The 18,598-nt window shown below is 41.9% G+C and overlaps 1 protein-coding gene across 2 annotated transcripts in view; it reads left to right on the forward strand.

The window, feature by feature from the left end:
* EVA1A (eva-1 homolog A, regulator of programmed cell death) overlaps positions 1-18,598 on the forward strand; it is a 66,833-nt gene that overhangs the window by 12,362 nt on the left and 35,873 nt on the right. Inside the window, exons 3-4 of one of the 2 annotated variants that reach the window (XM_081265487.1) lie at positions 11,354-11,439; positions 18,322-18,492. In XM_081265487.1, the coding sequence (XP_081121613.1) occupies positions 18,393-18,492 (100 nt within the window). In that variant the 5' untranslated portion in view covers positions 11,354-11,439; positions 18,322-18,392. The remainder of the gene's footprint in view (positions 1-11,353; positions 11,440-18,321; positions 18,493-18,598) is intronic. The other variant, XM_081265488.1, reaches the window with a different exon arrangement.

Here is an 18,598-nt window from a genome sequence, read left to right on the forward strand (position 1 = left end):
AGTTGAGCCAGGCCAGCTAACACAGTTAACAGGTTTTCTTTTAGAAGCAAGTCACTGGAGGGAGTGACAAGTTACTAAGGGGCCAGCAAATGGTTTTCTGGAAGGGACCAGAAAGTACATATTCTAAGCTTTGTAGGTCAAAATGCAATTTTTGTCACAACTACTCAGCTCTGTCACTACAGTGTCCAAAATGCCTTAGACAATATGTAAATGAGTAAACCTGGCTATATTCCAACAAAAAATTTACACCGAAATAAGCAGTGGGCTGGGTTTACCCATGAGCTGTAGTCGACCATCCCCTGCTATAGAATGACATTTTCTGGTGACTTGGTGAAGGTTGGATCAGAAGGCAGGGAGAACATGGAGGTAGGGAGGACAATTAGGAGCCAGTGCTTAATTCAGAGCAGCCGAGGAAGGGGACAGTGGGGGAGAAATGGTTTGTAACGTGCTCCAAGGACTGATTCATCCAGTGAAGGAGAAATATTATGGACATCGTGGGCATGGGACTCAGCAAAACACACACCCCCTATGAGGTCACCTGATGGTCACCAGAGATTGTGCTTGGTCATGACCTGGATTTTCTCATCGTTTGGCATAATTTTTAACATTTCTTAGGAATGTGAAGTTGTGCTCCCCTTTGGTAACAACTTCTGTCCCTTAAGAAGATACCTAGCTGCCTCCTCAGAGAATGGCTGGGTGAATGAGTTCTGTGCTCCACGCAGAACTTTTTCTTTGTCCCCCACCCCTGCCATCATGTCTGGTCACCACTTTTACTCTGCCCCAAGTCCAGAGATGTCGCTGCTCATTGCATTCTTTACATCGTGCCTACCGTTCAGCTATGCTAGCCCTAATGGTCAGCAGCCACATTTGGCTACCCTGACCATCTTCTTTGTTCTGCTTGTTTGTCTGTAGGAAGATGGTTCTCCTAGGAAGGCTGACCTTCTTTCATGGCCTTCCCTGTTTCTCCACTGCCAAAATTTCCCCCTGTCCCATTTCCAGAAGCCAGGGACACAATATTTCTGCTTCACTGATGAATTCAACAAGCATTTTTTTTCTTTTTAAATTTGTTCTAATTATTTATATATGATAGTAGAATGCATTTTGACACATTGCACAAAAATGGAGCCCAACTTCTCCTTCCTCTGGCTAAACATGGTGTAGAGTTCAACAAGCATTTCTTTTTAGCCTGAGCACATCACTCTTACCTAGTTTCTACCTTTTAGCCCAGATGATCTATTTCTTTTACCCTCTCTTGCTTAGTGTATTGGGTTTCTCCCATGTAGTAAACAGTGCAGCGATTTTCAAATGTTTTTTTATCATTAAAACTCTTTAAATGAATTAGCATATGGAATATTAGTGAGTAGAGAGAAGACACATTTTATTATCCATATAGTTTATTTGATAATTCTGGTTACATACAGCTCATTAATGAGAATGTTATGATAAATATGAAAATTTGAAATCAAGGGTCTGGGATGATGAGTGCAACCTCTTAGCATTTCATTCTCAAATGCACCCCTGGGTATTATATTGGCTGTACCACCTGGTCAAGGTTGTGACAACTAGACATTGGAAGTGACAATATTTTTAAGCAGGTTACCTTGCAAATAGGCTATCCTGATTTCAATGAAACAGAAACTTGAAAGAGAAATATAGGAAAATTTGTTTTTCATCTTGACTCACTAACACTATGTAACAGTTGTTCGCATTCCTTAATTTTAAGGATCTAACTGGAAGAAATAGACAAACAGGTTCTTCCACTAATTTGTGTCTTCATTTGGCAGAAAGTACTTCCCAAAGTTATGTCGTTATGAGATGTTATTATGGCATTAAGTTTTTATTTCCAGAAACTTCAGTGCCTGTTGCTCTACAGTAGTCACTTAAAGCCTTTAACATGACAAAACTGCTTAATTTGGCATGTTGAGCCTGAACTTTGGTTGTTCAGTTTTTATCATTGACAGACACTTCATCGGTCACAGGAGAAGACCTAATAACAGAGTAGCCTTACATTGCTGAGTTGGTCTTGTTTAGCTTTGTAAAGGTCTGCCAAGCAGATTACAACAGGCATTGAACCTACCAATCATATTTATAATGATGCAGCCAATTATGTGGTCACTTATTACGATATGGTTTACCATTATGTCTTTATAAGACTGTGCACTTGGTGGAAGTCACTGGGCATTGCCAGACATTTTTAACTGAACGTGACACTTGGAAGCCAGGGTTCTTGCATGTACAGTTGTACAGCATGAAAGGGCTTGCATGGATCTGCATTGTTAAAAGACATTTTGGAATTATGGATTTCCTAATTAATGACATGTCTATATGTGTTCAAACGTATTCATGGTTTTGGCAGAAGCACCTCGATTCTGAAGTGGGCGTGAGCATATTCGCCTGCGGCTTGTAAATCAATGGAATCTGTAATTATTCACATTTTGTTTGTATGTTTGTTCATTTGTTTCTTTTCTGTGGCTGGGGATTGAACCAAGAGCACTGTGCATTCTAAGTGCACACTCTACCCCTGAGCTACTCCAGCCCTTTATTATTCACATTTGGTATAACACACTTGAGTGTGTCTATTTACAGTTTTTTCCAAATATTTTTGAAGTGTAATTTGAGTCTAATGTTTGCATAACATTTGAAAGAAATAGGTGGATCTCACTGTACTGGAGAAAGCTATAAGACAGTTGTGATCTCAAGTGGGACATTTGGCAGGGCGGGTTTGGAATGGCCTCCCTGTTGCCATGGGATGATTATCTGTCTGTCTAGCTCAGGGCTTTTCACCACTTCCCAGGTGCTCAGCAGCTTGTCAGGTCTGAATTGACTTGAATTGGCACAGAGCAGGTCCTGAGGGGCTGTGGGAATAACTCCCTCTGGTGAGGAAGGATCCGGAAGGTCTCAGGTGCAAGCTGCATGTCTACCCAAGAATCCACCCAGTTCCCTCCTGCCAGGGAGGTTAGCACAGCCCCTGCCTAGTCATCCCTTTCCTCCAACTCCCGTGGAGGGGGAGCTGTCTGGGCTTCCAGACTCCCTGTAGTCCATCTTTTTGAGCCCCCTGTTGACTTCCTAGTTACTCCTGGGCTTATGCTCTGGTTTTCGTTATGGTAATGGCCTTACAAGTCACTTTTGGAACTGCATAGAAAAGAATCAGATGACCAGGAATGTTTCTTGTTTCCATTTTCATTTTCTTTATTGAGCATTTTTTTTTTTTCTATGAGTTCTCCATATCTGCAGGAGCCTCAGGTATACTGGACCTAGAAGGCCCAGGAGAGCAGACTGACGCCTTTGCTCAAGGATGCTGGTTAGGGATAAAATGGCATCTGGTGGGACATCTTTTTGAATGTCCTCAATTAAGGATCCATATATCTGCCATCATGTCCTGCTCTACTGTGCAATTCTAGAGGGAAATGTCATACGGGGCTTGGTCAGGAGTATTCAGGCTCATATTTGGGGTGACTGTAATTCTTCTCGCATTCAGTGTGGTAAGAACGTTGTGATGGTCTTCCACTCCATGCAGTTATTGCCTGGTTTCTTTGTTCTCCTGTAGACACTTGCATGGTGCTCTCAAGATTCCATTCATAGGTCTTTTCTCCCCACCTCTCCCAGTAGGACCAGCCCCCCTTAGTGCCCAGGCTTATTGACTTGAGGCAGTAAATACTTCAGTGGGTCCCCTGTCATGAGCATAGATCTTAGGACATCAGTCCTAATGAGCCCACCGAGGGCTGATTGCAAGACCTTACTGCCTATCTTCAACCCATGTGGTTCACTCACAGGACCAGTTTTTGATTGTTTTTGGAGACATGTTCCCTTTCTGAGGTTCTGCCTTTTGTAGGCCCTCCTGGGACAGAAACTCCTTCCCCCAGGCTGGTATTATGTCCCTAATGTCCATGAACAGACCCCAGAGACTGAAAGCTTGTCTTTAAAATAACTTCCTGGGTTAATTATCTGCTTCATCAACCTAGGGGACACTTTGTAACTTGTGGTCATTGATCATTTTCAAGTCCCATAGGGTTGGCTCAACTCTTCTGTCTGCAAGGCCTAGTGCCCAGTTTCTGTCTTGTTCTCAGGGTTGAGCCTTGGCCCTCTCCTCATTCCCACCAGTGGCTCCTGGGAAGTGTGAGGTGTCCTGCAGGGGTTCAACACTCCCTACACCTTCCATTCACTGGGTCCTTGGATGAATGCATCTTGCATCCTGCCTTTCAGGTTTTGAACATTCCTTAGGATTCTCATCTCTCTGAATTCTCATCCCTCTGTCATATCCTGGTTGTAGAGATCCATGACTGGACACTTGACCTGCATGCACACTGGAAGTCTTTGGGTTGCTGGTGTTGGTGTCTCCTATCTTGGTTGTTTTGGCTGCTAGTTGTAGTTTAATTTCGACAGTGTTAGCATTCAGTTCCATGGGAGTTTCCTTTATGTTTATGGTTTGGGGACTGCAGAAATAAACTAAAACTGGAGTGAGGGCTGGGAGCATCCAGGGCCTTCACCACTGATTTATTCAAACAGCTTCAATCACTTTCTTCTTATTCTGAAAACTTCACATAATTAAAATCATTCCCAGCCAAACACTAAATAAATTTTGCACATGCTGCTTGAATTACGGTGCAATCTTATCCCTGTGTGGCTTTCTCAAGAGATTAATATTTCACTAAAACCATCCCTCTGGGTAGGCTGAAGCCAGCAGCTGTGGAAACTCAACATTTGCTTTGTACAATGAAACTTTAGGACAGGGCTGCTTTTTACATTTTTTGGATATGCTGCTCCTTTGGAAAAAGTAAGCACTCTTGGCAAAGTCCATGTGGCATGAGCCCCAGCTTGTGTTTCTATCTGTTCAGATATAAAATGATGAGAAAATGCGGTTCTAAGTGCAATCACATAACACTGGCACATAAAAATTATAATTATCCTGTATTAAGCACTGCTTTGGCTTGGATGTGATTTGTCCCCAAGGGTTCGTGTGGTGGAGGCTTGGTCTTCAGTGTGGCGATGTGGGAGGTCATGGAACCTTGAAGAGGCAGGGTTTCATGGGAAGGCCTTGGGTCATTGGGGGTGTGCCCTTGCAAAGGATTCATGTGGTTCTCTTGGGACTTCAGTTTGTCCCCAGCTGCCCTTTGGCTTCTTGTCTTCCTGTCTGCCCACGTGAGCTCTCCCTCTTGCCCGCTGCCCAGTCTTTCTTGTGCCATCTACCATGAGGTGGTAAAGCCAAGGAGGGCTTTGCCAGGGTTGGTGCCATGCTGTTTTGAATTTCAGTCTCCAAAACTGTGAACATCAATTACTATGGTTTTTCTTCTCTAGTCTTATTAATATGACAAATTATATCAACTTATTTTTGAATACTGAATAAGTCTTGCATCCTGAGAATAAGGCTCACATGGTCAATGTCATAAGAAAAAAAAATTTTTTATTGATTATTAAAGTCTATTTGCTGATCCTATGTTAATGACTTTTTTTTTTTTTTTTGGTACCAAGTATTGAACCTAGGGATGCTTAACTACTGAACCACATCCCCAGGCTTTTAAAAAGTATTTTATTTAGAGTCAGGGTCTCACTAAATGGCTAAGGGCCTTGCTAATTTGCTGAGGCTGGCTTTGAACTTGTGATCTTCCTGCCTCAGCCTCCTGAGCTGCTGGGATTATTGGTGTGTGCCATTGCACCTGGCTAAGGACTTTTTATGTCTATATTCCTGAGGATTTTAAGTCTTCTGTTTTTTTTTTTTTTTTTTTTTTTTTTTTGCTGTATTGGGGCCTTATACATGCTAGACAAGCACTGAGCTGCACCCCCTGCCCGTTTTTGTACTATCCTTGCCTGGGATTAGTATCAGGGTCATGCCAGCTTCATGAAATGAATGGGTAAGTATTCCCTTCTCTTTGATTTTTCTGGAAGACATTGTATAGTATTTGTATTATTAAGTGTTTAAGTGTTTGATAAAATTTTCCAGTGAAATGATCCGGGTCTGGAGATTTTTTTTTTTTTTTTTGGAGGGGGGGAAAAGGATAAATTTTAAGTTTCAAATTATAAGTTTATTACTTAACAGTTATAGTGCTATTTAAATTATCTCTGCCATAATGGGTAAATTGTGGTAATACTTTGTGTTTCGTAAGGAACTAGTTCATTTTGTTTAAATTGTCAAATATAGTGTGTAGAGTTTTTCTTGTATTTCTTTTTTATCCTTTTGACATCTGCAGGGTCTTATAAGTGAGGTCCCTGTTTTATTCCTGATATTGATAATTTTGTCTTTATTCCTGTTTTTGTCAGTCTTGCTAGAGGTTTATGAATTGAATCTAGTGATTTTTTGTTATGACATCTATTTTATCTGTTATTAATTTTTACATATTATAACATTTTCATTAATTTTGCCCATATTATTATATTTGAAGTTAGTTCCTTATAGACTACGTATAGTTGAGTCATGTTTTTTGATCTACTTTGCCAATAGTTATCTTTAATTGGTATATTTAGATCATTTACATTTAATGTAGTTATTATTTATTCAGGCTTAAGTTTGTCATTTTCTTTTTTTTTTTCCTCTGTGGGATTTTTTGTTTTTAGTTTTGGTTTTGGTCTTTCTCTGTTTTCTCTTTTCCATCTTTTCTTACTTGTATCACTTAAACATTTGTTTTAGAATTTCTTTTTTATTTATCTATAGTGATTTCCATTGTGTGTCTTTGTCTAGTTTTCTTAGTGGTTGCTCTAGGTATTACAATATATGTGTGTAGCACAGTCTTCTGGTGTCATTTTACCAGTCTGAGTGAAATATGAGGAACCTTCCCATCTATGTGTCTCTGCCCTCCTCCATTTATAACTTATATTATCTTAGGTATTTTCTTTATATTCATTTAGAATCATATCAGGAGCATCAAAGTTTTACTTAGCCTGTTCAACACAATTTAGAAAACTGATAACACAAATTTCAGATCTTTTGTCCTGATTCTGTAGGTCTCTAAGATTTTGTTAATTTTTTTTCCTAGTCTGTTTTCTCTCCATTGCTCTGTTGAGTAATGTTGTCATTCAGATCACTGATTTCTCTTCTCTGACTTCTCCATTATGCCATGGAGTTTGTCTACTGAGTGTTTTATTTTGGTTACTATATTTTCAATTCTATAATTTTATTTTTTCTTTATGTCTTCTATTTCTTGGCTGAGACTTTTTCTTGGCTTTCAGTTTTTTTTTCATCTGTTTCAAAGATCTTCACAATTGATCAGTGAAGCATTTTTATTAATGGGCATTTAAAAATCTTTGTCAGATAATTATATCTTCTGTTGTCTTGGCGTTGGCTTCTGTTGATTGGCTCCTCATTATTGCTTGATGGGAATTCTGTATTATAGTGGTCTCCTCTGATGTGGGGCTTGTGACCACACTGATGGTGATAAGAATACTGACTCTTCGCAAGGCCTCCTCTGATACCCCAACAAGGAAGGGGAGGGGTACCTAGTTATTTCTGGGTAGGGGTGTGTGTGGTTTAAATGTGTACTCTAATGACTAAGTGTTGGAAACTTGATTCCCCAAAGCACCAATGTTGGGAGATAGGGCCTAATAAGAGGTGATTAGGTTGTGAGGGCTCCTCCCTCATGAATAGATGGTCGTTACTGCGTGAATGGGTTAGTAGTACCTTAGTGAGTGGATTTGCTATAAGAGCAAGTTTAGTCTGCCCCTTGCTCTCGCTCTCACCCTCTCTTGCCCTTTTGCCTTCTGCCATGGGATGACACAGCAAAAATTCCCTCACCAGATTCTGGCACCTTGATATTGCTCTTTCTAGAACCAAGAACTGTGAGACAACTACATTTATTCATTATAAATTACATGATCTGTGGTATTATGTTAAAGTTACACAAAATGGACAAAGACAGGGTGGGGGTCTGAGCTTCCCATCTGGTCTCCATTGGTACTACCAGAAAGGGTGGCTCATTAACAACTGTCGTGGGTGAAAGACTCATCTCCCTCCTTGGCCTTCTCTGACATCAATATGGCAGAACTGTGGGGGCTTCTTTTTATACAGTCTCTTAAGGGTGGAAGTCTAGACTCCTCATTCAGGCTTTGCTGGTGTGGGTGTTGTCACAGTTTTTTTCCTGTGGTGTTTGGCTAGAACAAAGTAGTTGTCTAAAAGCTTCCTGTCATGTTAGACTGCTCCTTTCCTGGTCTTTTGGCTAAAGGGAGCAGGTATTTGTTGGGTATCTTTTGGCTTGTTTGTCTGTACCTGTTGGGTTTGGTTTCTGGGTTGCTAGCCTCTTCAGTTACTTTATGCCCTTGGTTTTTGGTGCTCATTATTCTTTACCTGGACTAGTTAACTTCTCTATGGAGTATTTATGGATTTTTCCCATTGCTACTCATTATTGTATTTCATTATTCTTCCCAAACCTTCCCTATATAAGTTAACTTACATTGCTTTTATGTTTTATTTTGTTTCCATTGTATGTAGCTAGATTGCAAATCTCTCTATTACTGGTCACATTTATTCACTTCTAGAGTCATTCAAAGGATATTCTAAGTTTGTTGGTAGCAGCTAAACAAATGTGTGGGTTTTTTTTAAAAACTCTCAGATGTTCTAGCACAGGTGTGTGTGTGTGTGTGTGTCTGTCTGTCTTCATACATGTACTTAGGGTAATGATGTCTAATTTAATCCACCATCTTTCCTATCTCCATGCTTCCTCCCTTCCTCTCCCTCCCCTTTGCCCTATCTAAAATTTCTTCATTCCTCCCATGCTCCCCTCCCATCCCCATTATGAGTCAGGATCCTCATATGAGAGATAAATTAATGATTTTCAGTGGGGCTTAGTAAATATTTATTGACAAGCAGTGTTGGCCTTGGATAGGATGGTCATCCATCTGCAGGCTAAAAGGCATTATAGGGTAGGAGAGCCATTCCTAATGTTGGGTGAGTTATTCCTAATACTGACCTCTGTCCAATCCTTTGTGAAGTTTCCAGGCATTGGGACTCCTATGGTCTGTGACCTTCATGTGTGTATTGTCTGGGGCCAAAGTAGGTCCAAACCCTGGTTCTGTAATTCAGCTGTTAGGCTCAAATCAAGACAGAGGTCTTGTTGGTGTCTTATAAAAATGTCACTGATGGTTCAGAAACTGTTGGTTCTGTTTTAAAGCCTGTTTCTGGCAGTATAAACCCCACATATTTTGACTCCCATCATGTGACACAATTTCTTTCAAAGCAGTTATGTGCCAGGTACTGTGCTAGCCACCATGAATGGGGAAGGATGAGACGCAAGACCCCACACAGCAGGAGGTCTGGAGACCATGATTCCTTTACTACGGCCACTTTATCAATGATACTTTGGTAGATAGGCTGGTTATGAAGCCAACTTTTGCAGGCCGAGAACTGAATGATAGAAGCAATGAAATGAAGAAGTGTGAGTTTCTGCATATTTGGCTTTTCTAGATGTTAGGCTTTGAAGGGAAGGAGAGTGAGTGACAAGGAACTATAGGGGTGGTGAGCAAAGGGAAGATCATGTAAGGGTGGAGGCAATTAAATGAGTTTATAGTAGATAATGTCAGATTGAAAGATTGAGAGAATGACTGGGAAAGAACAAGAAAGTATTTGAGAGTGAAAGATATACATACACCCATACAAATACACATACACATGTATACATGTGTGTACTCACATATGTACATATGTTGTATACATGCTTAGAAGACAGAGAGAGGGGAGGATGGAGAAATGAGCTTGCAAAAAGAGGAGGCATTTGGTCCTTTTTCTCTGGGAACTAGGAACACTGAGAGAGTGAGATTCAGGAATACATGTAGGTTCTCTTAGCAATATCAAAGCCTTTGAATGGTGGATTTCATAATCTCAACCTTTGCTGTAATTCAAGGACAAATGATTTTTTTTCAGAAGCACCTGGGTGGTGGGCAGGAGAGCAGGCAGGTGAGGGCTGGAGTGGTTTGCGAATTAGGCCTTGCAGGTAGGGAAGGCAGCAGAAGGGTTCTGGGGAGCACAGAGCATGGTACAGTTGAGTAGCCAGGCTGTGTGGAGGACAAGTGAGCCCAAGATGAGGATGATAAACTTGATGAGCATAAAGAAGAAACTTCGGAGAAGTTGCAGAACACTGACCTTGATTCAGCGTGTGGAGAAGTAGGATAAAGGTGCTGATTGAAAAGTGGGATTTCTGAGTGTGAGTCATTCATCCAGCCGTCACTGAGCACAGTTACTGTGGGAGGCTCTGGGAACGGAGAGAAATTAAGACATGGTTCCTGCCCTTAAAGGGTTCCCAGCTCCAGCCTCAGAGCTGAAAACCTTTCTAGGTGATGTCAGGGTCCAGACTATGTCCCTGGAATTGATGTGCTGTGGTGCGTTGAAGGACAAATTGTGGGAACAAAGGAAGCCCCAGTGACTGGCAGGCTACCATGGTGGATATATCATCTGCAGGTGCTTATCAGCCCTAGAGAGAAAATTGGAGTTTCTTTCTGCTCAGCCATTTCTCTGTTTTTCCTTTGGAGTCTTTGCCCTCAGACTCTAGTGACTGCCCTTGATGGTTTTCATCAGTGAAGAATCACATGTCAAGGCCCTCAGAGCCTGCTTCTGCACGTAGGTGCATGAGTTGTAAAGAACTACCAATCTTCTGCCTCCAGTTTCCTTTTCTTGCTTGCTTTTAATTTCTTGCCTTAGGAGGGTACCACAAATTCTCTGTGGAGCAGAAGCAGCTGAGATTAGTATCTGAAGAGACATAAACAGGCAGGAGTCAGATGCTGCCGGAGCTGGTAGAATGTGGTGGTGATGAATATGTTGTGTAAGTGGAGCAGGGAGTCTTCATGCTCCCGAGCTCTGTGACTGATTCATTACCCCCTACACACTCCTAAATGAAGCTGGTGACAGAAAGAAGCTTCCCAAGCTGGACTGAATGGAGGCCTTCAGGATAGAAGCAACGGGCTGTGGGAATACACACATCAGCATTTATAGGTTTCCAGTACTCACAAAGCTGCAGGAGTCTGCATTTCGTGGTTCACCTGGGCATTCTGTTTGGGAACCAAATTCCCTCCCTTCCTGTTCCAGAGCGGTCAACCTCCAAATTTTGCTGATGAAGGGCCAGAAGCATTCTTCTTTAGCTGTTGAATGGCTTTTGGCTGATGAGAGGGAAGAGGAAGCACATGTCTTTGATCTTCTACCTCTGGTTTCCTTTCTGCAGTGACCTTGGGAGGTTGGCTTCCCTGGGCGTCTAATCCACATTCCAGATTCAACTTTGGCAATGGCCTTTCTCCTTTGAGGAAATGCTGCCCATTTCTCCAGAGATTAAGACAAACACCACCAGAACTTCTCTCTTGGGTTCATGTCAACAGCTGGTCTACGGTATGATGTGATCTTCTAGATATGTGATGGCTTTGTGTCACCTCTTTTTTCTTACAGAGTCTGAGAAGTCAACTGGTACCATCCACATTTAGATCCTTTACTGGCTGAAACCAACATCAACAGGGATGATCTGCTCCTACCAGGTACTTCTTTGTTCCTGACAGCACACCATTCCCCTGGTAGTTAAAGCAATAATGAGATTACTACCCCCTGAGTGCTATGTAGTGAGATAGTCACCTGCATGGGACTCACACACCAGGGGATGCTCACTGCTGCTACTGAAACATAAGATGAAATATACTCTCTCCAGGTACATTTCATTTTATACTTTGCCATTTAGACATTACATTCAGTATAGACGGGTGGACTCAAGGCTGCAGAGAATATAAATCTGCAGCAATGGGAATGAGGTTACCTTTAAAACGAAAGCCAGTAAGAACAACGCACCATGCATCCAATTAGCCATTCAATCTACGGGGAAGTGTTTACAAGACGGGGTTTATTGCATCTTCATCAAGAGAGCAGCATGTGGTCAGGAAGACAAGATTCTTGGATGTAAGTGATAGAAAGAAGCTTTTTCTTTCAATTGTGCTGCAGTTCATCAGTAAGGAGGTGAAGAAATTTTGGGCCATGGATGAAGGAAACCTGTTGTAGAATAAGGTAGGTCTTGGTTGCTGCTGTCTAGAGAGTGCACTGTGATGCTGGTTCCTAGAGTGTTCATTAGAAATGTTTTTTTTTCTCTAGAATGGTGTGGGAATAATACAATGGGTTATTACTGGGGGAAAGCCTTCGCTTTGAAAATATATGGCATAGTTATAATTCTACTCCTGCCAACATAGTCCCCAGCATTGACATGTCCTGAGGAGGACCTAATCAGATCTTGTGCCAGGTGGCTTTCCAGTTTAATTAATGAGCCAGTGTTGGGCTGGGGCTGTAGCTCAGTGGTAGAGCACTTATCTAGCATGCGTGAGGCACTGGGTTCGATCCTCAGCACCACACAAAAATAAACAAGTAAAATGAGCCAGTGTTGGTTGATGATGCATTCTTTGGAGGACTTTGTTATTGTGACCCAGAGCCTGCTCACTTCTGGTCACTGGGAACATTGCTGACCCAGAGTTTGGAGCTGTACTACTCTGGTCAAGGCAGTGGGAGTTGCTAAGCAGCCCCTGTTGGCCACCCTTTTCACTGTGTTGGTGATGCACATGAGAAACAAAAGCCCTGAGAATTACTTAGGCTGGTCAATAAAGTAGGGATATTTATTCTAGAGCAGGTTTCTCGTCATTGGTGCTATGAACGTTTTTGGATCAGGGGCCTGTTCTGTGTATTGTGGGATATTTAGTAGCATCCCTAACTCCTATTCTGTGGATCAATCCCCCACTCAGGCACACAGTAGCTGTGACAACCTAAAAGATCTCCAAGTACTGTCAAATGTCATCTGGGAGACAAAACAGCCCCAGGGTTGAGAACTACTGTTCTAGAGCCAACCAGTGACTAGAAGCTTCCTAGAGGAACTGAGGATAATGTTGGACTTGGCAGTATGTGTGTGCTTCGTGCTCCTTACCTTTATGTTGGTAGGAGATGCAGAGATGTTTTAATTATAGGGCAAATTGCCCATGGGAAGTGTCTAGAGCTACCTGAAGCAGGTCCCTCTCTATTGAGGGAGGGCTCAGAGAGAAGGATTTGGGAGTAGAATTTGGCTCTAGGGTTTATCACTTCTGTAACACCACAAGCCTGTCTCATGCGCAGCTGCCCTTAAAACTCCCCTCTGCTGTGTCTTTTCCTCTGGCCCCTGCTCTCACCAGGGTACTCTGTAAATGCTGAGAGCTGAGCTATCTGCCAGGTTAGTAAGGACAAGCCCTCCCATCTCTGATGAGATTGATAAAGAAGGCACTAAGTGAAACTCGCTGGGATTTCTGCTACTGTGTGGCATCATAGTGCTCAGGCTGAAGGGGTCGCAAAGGTCCTGTAGAGCAGTACTTCCCAAACTCTCCTGGGCCTCTTAGGAGATTTTTGATCCAGTGAGTCTGGGATGCTGCCCAGGATTATGCAGATTGAACAAATGACCAAATAATATGGATATTGCTGATCCTTGGATCATATTTTGAGCAATAAGGATCCAGGCCAGGCATCTGCAAATTATGCTGTGGGCCAAAATGAGACCACTGTCTATTTTGTAAATAAGGTTTTATTGGATAGTCACACTCATTCATTGAGTGCTTGGCAAAATTGAGTAATTGTGATAGAGACTTTAAGGATCTTCAAAGCCTAACTAGTTGCTCTCAGCCCTTTATGGAAAAGAGGTGCTGACCTCTGCTTTTGGCTGGCTTGTGCCATGTGGACCATGGTGGCTCTTCCAAGGAGGCTGTCCTTTAGGATGGGCCATCCTGAGGTGGTCTTTCCTCAGCTTTGATCTGCCTTCCTTTTTCCCCTGGTTCCTGCATCTCTCTACATTGGCATCTAGGGCTTGGAGACTTGTGGGGAAAGTCTCTGCCCCACAGTGAGGGTCTAGCTTACATGTGGTCCTCTCACAGTCCTGACGGAGTGCTGCTTGGTGGCCCACACAGAATCAGATCTGTCAGACCTGCCCTCAAAGATTTAGGAATACAGACCTCAAGCCTAACTGCTCTTTTTACTCATCTGTCCTTTTGTCCTGCCAGCCAGCATTTCTTGAGACCCTCTTTTCATCAAGCATCATATTAGGTACTTGGTGGCAAACATGTCAATTGGCAATTCCAATTGTACTATTATAGATACGATAGGAGAAGAATATTTGGATACTTGATAGCCAAAGAGAGGCATTTGGGGAGCTCAGAGAGAGCTTCACTGTGGTAGATCTTTTTTGGATCATGAATTTTTAGTACATTTTAACACAAATACGTTTTTCCATCTATTAATATGATGGGGTTTTTTTTTTGGCTAATCTATAAATGTGATGGGTTACTCTTACTTACTACCCAATTTCTTAATGTAAGATTTTTACTTCGAATTAAACCATATTCATGATGTGATGTGAATTAGAATTTTATGTACTTCAACTTTAATACCACTAAAAAATAATTCTGCTATTATTCCTATTAACTGGAAACCAAAACTTGACTGTAGGATTCACTACAAGAAGTAATCTTCAAAATTCACTGTCATACCTAACACCTTATTATAGTAATTATTAATAATTATCAAGTTAAAATTATTAATAATTACTAATTTAAAATTGTGGGAGGATTTATATAAAATTTGCCATCTTACCTTATGTATATAGTTCAGTGCATTAAGTTTATTTAGATTATTTTACAACCATCACCACCATTCCAACTCTTCCCCCCCCCCCCCATTCTTCTTTTTGGTATTAGGGATTAGACCCAGGGGTACTTTACTTAAAGTAAAATATATATTTTTTTTTATTTTGAGAGAGGATCTTGCTAAGTTGCTTAGGGCTTTATTAAATTGTTGAGACTGGTCTTGAACTTGTGATCCTTCTGCCTCAGCCTTTGGAGTTGCTGGGATTACAGGTATGCACCACCACTCCTGGCTCTAGAACTTTTTTCACTTTGTACCCCATAATAATAACTCTTTTTGCTCCACTTCCCCTGATCCCTGACAACCTCTATTTCACTTTCTATCCTTATGAATTTGGCTACTGCAGATTACTCATATGTGTGGAATCATGAAGTACTTTTCTTTTTGTGACTGGCTTATTTCACTCAGCATAATGTTTTCAAAGTTCATCTCTGATGTAGCATGACTTTCTTTCCCACTTAAGGCTGTGAATACTGCTGCATTATATGTATGCCCCACATTTGGTTTATCTATTCCTCTGTAAATGGACACTTGGATGCTTCCATCTTTGGGCTATTGTGAGTAATACGACTCTGGACATTGTTTACAAATTCTATTCACATCTCTGTTTCCATTTCTTTTGGGTATATACACAGAAATGGAATTACTGAGTCATATGATAATTCTATTTTAAACTTTTTGAAGAATCACCACTTTATTTTCCATAACAGCTACCCAATTTTACTCCCCTCCCCTCCCAGCAAAAGTATACAAGAGTTTCAATTTCTCTATACCTACCATTCCTCTACATGGTTAGTAATGTTGAACATTTTTTCATGTGCTTATTGACTATTTATATATTTATGGAAAATTTTCTGTTCAAGACCTTTGCCAATTATTTAATAGAGTTTTTTTTTTGGTTGTAAAGTTATAGGAATTTTAAAAAATATATAATGGGTATATATTATATTATATATTATATGTATTATCATATGTATAATTTGCAAATCTTTTCTCCCATTCCATGGGTTGCCTTTCATGCTATTTTGTCATTTGATGCACAGATTTTTTTTTTTAATTTTATTTTTTTGTCCTGGGATTGAACCCAGGGAAACTTCACTGAGTTACATCCCAAGCCCTTTTTAATTTTTTGTTTTGAGACAAGATCTTGCTAAATTGCTTAGGTTCTCACTAAATTGCTGAGGTTGGCCTCAAACGTGCAGTTCTCCTGTCTCAGCCTCCCAAGTCTCTGAGATTACAGGCATGTGCCGCTGTGCCCAGCTTGCTGCACAGAAGTTTTTACTTTTAATGGAGTACAATTTACCTCTGTTTACTTTTGTTGCCTGTGTTTGGGTGTCATATCCAAGAAATCATTTTGAAATTCACTTCCTGCTCAATCTCACACCCACTCTCAACATGAGCGTCATCTTTCCACAGTACAAATATGATCACATCATTCCATGGCTTCCTCCCTATTTTCTTCAAAGAGTTTTATGAAAGTTTTAACTGCTACATTAAGCTCTTTGATCCATTTTTAGTTCATTTTTTTATTGTGGTGGGGGTTAAGAGTTCAAGTTCATTCTTTTGCATATGGCTATCCAGTTTTCCGAACACTGCTTAAAACATGGTCTTTCCCCATTGAATGGTCTTGGTACTCTTGTTGAAAATCATTTGAACATACATGTGAAGGTTTATTTATGCAATTCTGTTCCATTGGTCTCCATGTCTGTTTTGTACCAACCCCACACTGTTTTGATTACTGTACTTTGCAATAAATTTTGAAATCAGGAAGAGTGAGACTTCCAACTTTGTTCTTTTGTTTTATTAAGAAGATTTTTCAAGATTGTTTTGGCTCTTTGGGGTTCCTTGATATTTAGATGAATTTTAATGTGAAGTTTTCTGTTTCTGCCAAAAAATCAGTGGGATTTTGAGGTTTCCATAGAATATTTGAATTCTCTCTTGAAGGAAACATTTGCTAGACAGATGAGGGGAAGAGGGGCATTTTAGGCAAAAGGAAGAGTATGATTGAACACATGAGAGGTTAAAAAAAAAGCTTGGTGCACATGGGAAATTGAAAATCATCTGGAATTTTCTGAGCTTTAAGCAAGCTAGTTTCTCTGTGTCTACATGTGTCTGAGTTGGGTAGGAGATAAATGAGGAGCTAAGGCGGGTGTCAGATATTATGGAAGTGGATATTATGTTAAGAAGCTTAATGGAGATGAGCTGAAAGGTTGTGCTCTAGAATGATGTGATCATATTTGTACTGTGGAAAGATGACGCTCAGGGTGAGAGTGGGTGTGAGATTGAGCAGGAAGAAGGCATCAGCAAAACAAAGACAAGGTAGGAGACTGCTGAACACTTCCAGGCATGAACAGGTGAGATCTGCACTATGTACCATTCCGGGGGTCAGGCAGGAGGGTCTGGATCTGAAACAGCCTTGTCTCACTGCACTTGGAGACAGAGTGTAGTCACTTCATTCTCTTCCTGGATCCTGGGGTCCTCACACCTGCTGAACTCAGGCTGGTATTTCTAACCCTCCACCTGTACCATCCGATTACTACCTCTTAGGAATTCAGAAGGCTGTTGAAAGAGACCCTATGCTGCCCCCCGGGCTCAGGAGGTCTCTCAACAGTAGCCAGACCCTTCTCAGAGTCCTTGAAGCTCCCACTCTTCATCCTGCCACTCAGGGGCTCCCAGATTTTTGTGGTTGTTTCTGTTGATCTGAGCTTTGTTTTATTTTTCCCTGAAGCCTTCTGGAGCTTACCAGAGTGACAGTTGTCTTTTCTGTTGTAACCTACTCCATCCGTCTGTGGAATTTCAGCTCTCCAGGCCATCTCAGTGTGGCCCATGTTACTGACCCCTGTGATCCACTGAGAGCCCAAGTTTCTTCCCTGGCCTCAAATGCAAGTACCAGGGTCCTTGCCATTTCTCTCCTTCCATCTTTAGGGGCTTTTCTGGACGTGTTTGCCTAGTGAACTAGGTAATGACTCTGCTGGGTCTGAGGACCATGGTGGGGAAGGGATGTGCTCCTGCAGCCAAAGGCAGTGTCACTGAACCCTGAGATCTCTGTCCCGGTTCTGACCCCTAGAGGGATAGTTCTGTCAGTGGATGGTCTGTGCACGTCTGTGGATGGCCCAGCACAGGCATAGGCGGAATCATGGAGTTGGGGTCAGGGAGCCGGCTGAGCTCTTAAATTCTCAGGAATATTTTAGAACTCAAATGACTTTTGCAGCTCTGGGATAGCCAGCTCTGGGATAGCCAGCTCTGGCCCACTGCCAAGGGTACACAGTTTTTGACCTGAGGGATAAGGCAAACTGATCAAGGTACACAGATGTCAGTGCAGGGGAAAGAAGAGAAGAGGAGCAAACTGTGGCTTGGGGTTACAGTGCAGGAGGGATTAAGGTGATGGGGATTTGAACCCAGTGGATAGTTCCTCAAAGGTGAACCAGGGAGAATACAATAAAGAGTACTTGGACAGGTAAGAGGGATGTGCTAAAGTGGGGAGTAGTGAGATGGGGAAGAGAGAGGAGAAAGGCTGGGAAAAACAGATATAAAGAGTTACTGCATCCTTGAAAACCAAGAAGCTCGCTTGAACAAAGAGGACAAGACCCTGGGTCATTGTGGCTTCCTGGCCGGGAAAGTTGGCTGGCATTGAGAAGATGGCTCTTTGTTCTTGAGCCTAGGCTACTTGGAACACAGTCCCTAGAAAGCCAAATGTACCTCATCCCTCACTTTATGTTTCTAAACAGAAGAGAAGAGAAGGAGTGTGGCCCCGTTGATTCAGCTGCAGCGTCTCCGGGAAGTGTCTGCTGGATGCAGCATGAAGCTCCCCTTCAGCCACAGCACCGAGCCAGTGATCGCGGAGCACATGGAGATGGCTCTGCTCAGCAACATCCTGGCAGCCTACTCCTTTGTCTCAGGTGGGTGCCTGTTCTCTACAGGGTCAGGGCTGAGGCCTAGGTCCTGGTCCAGGGCTATTTCCTGGGTGACCATCTCTCATCTTATATTAGGAGAAAAATGCGATGG

This window comes from Spermophilus citellus (assembly GCF_964194105.1).
Source record: "Spermophilus citellus genome assembly, chromosome: 13".
Taxonomy (NCBI): Eukaryota; Metazoa; Chordata; class Mammalia; order Rodentia; family Sciuridae; genus Spermophilus; species Spermophilus citellus.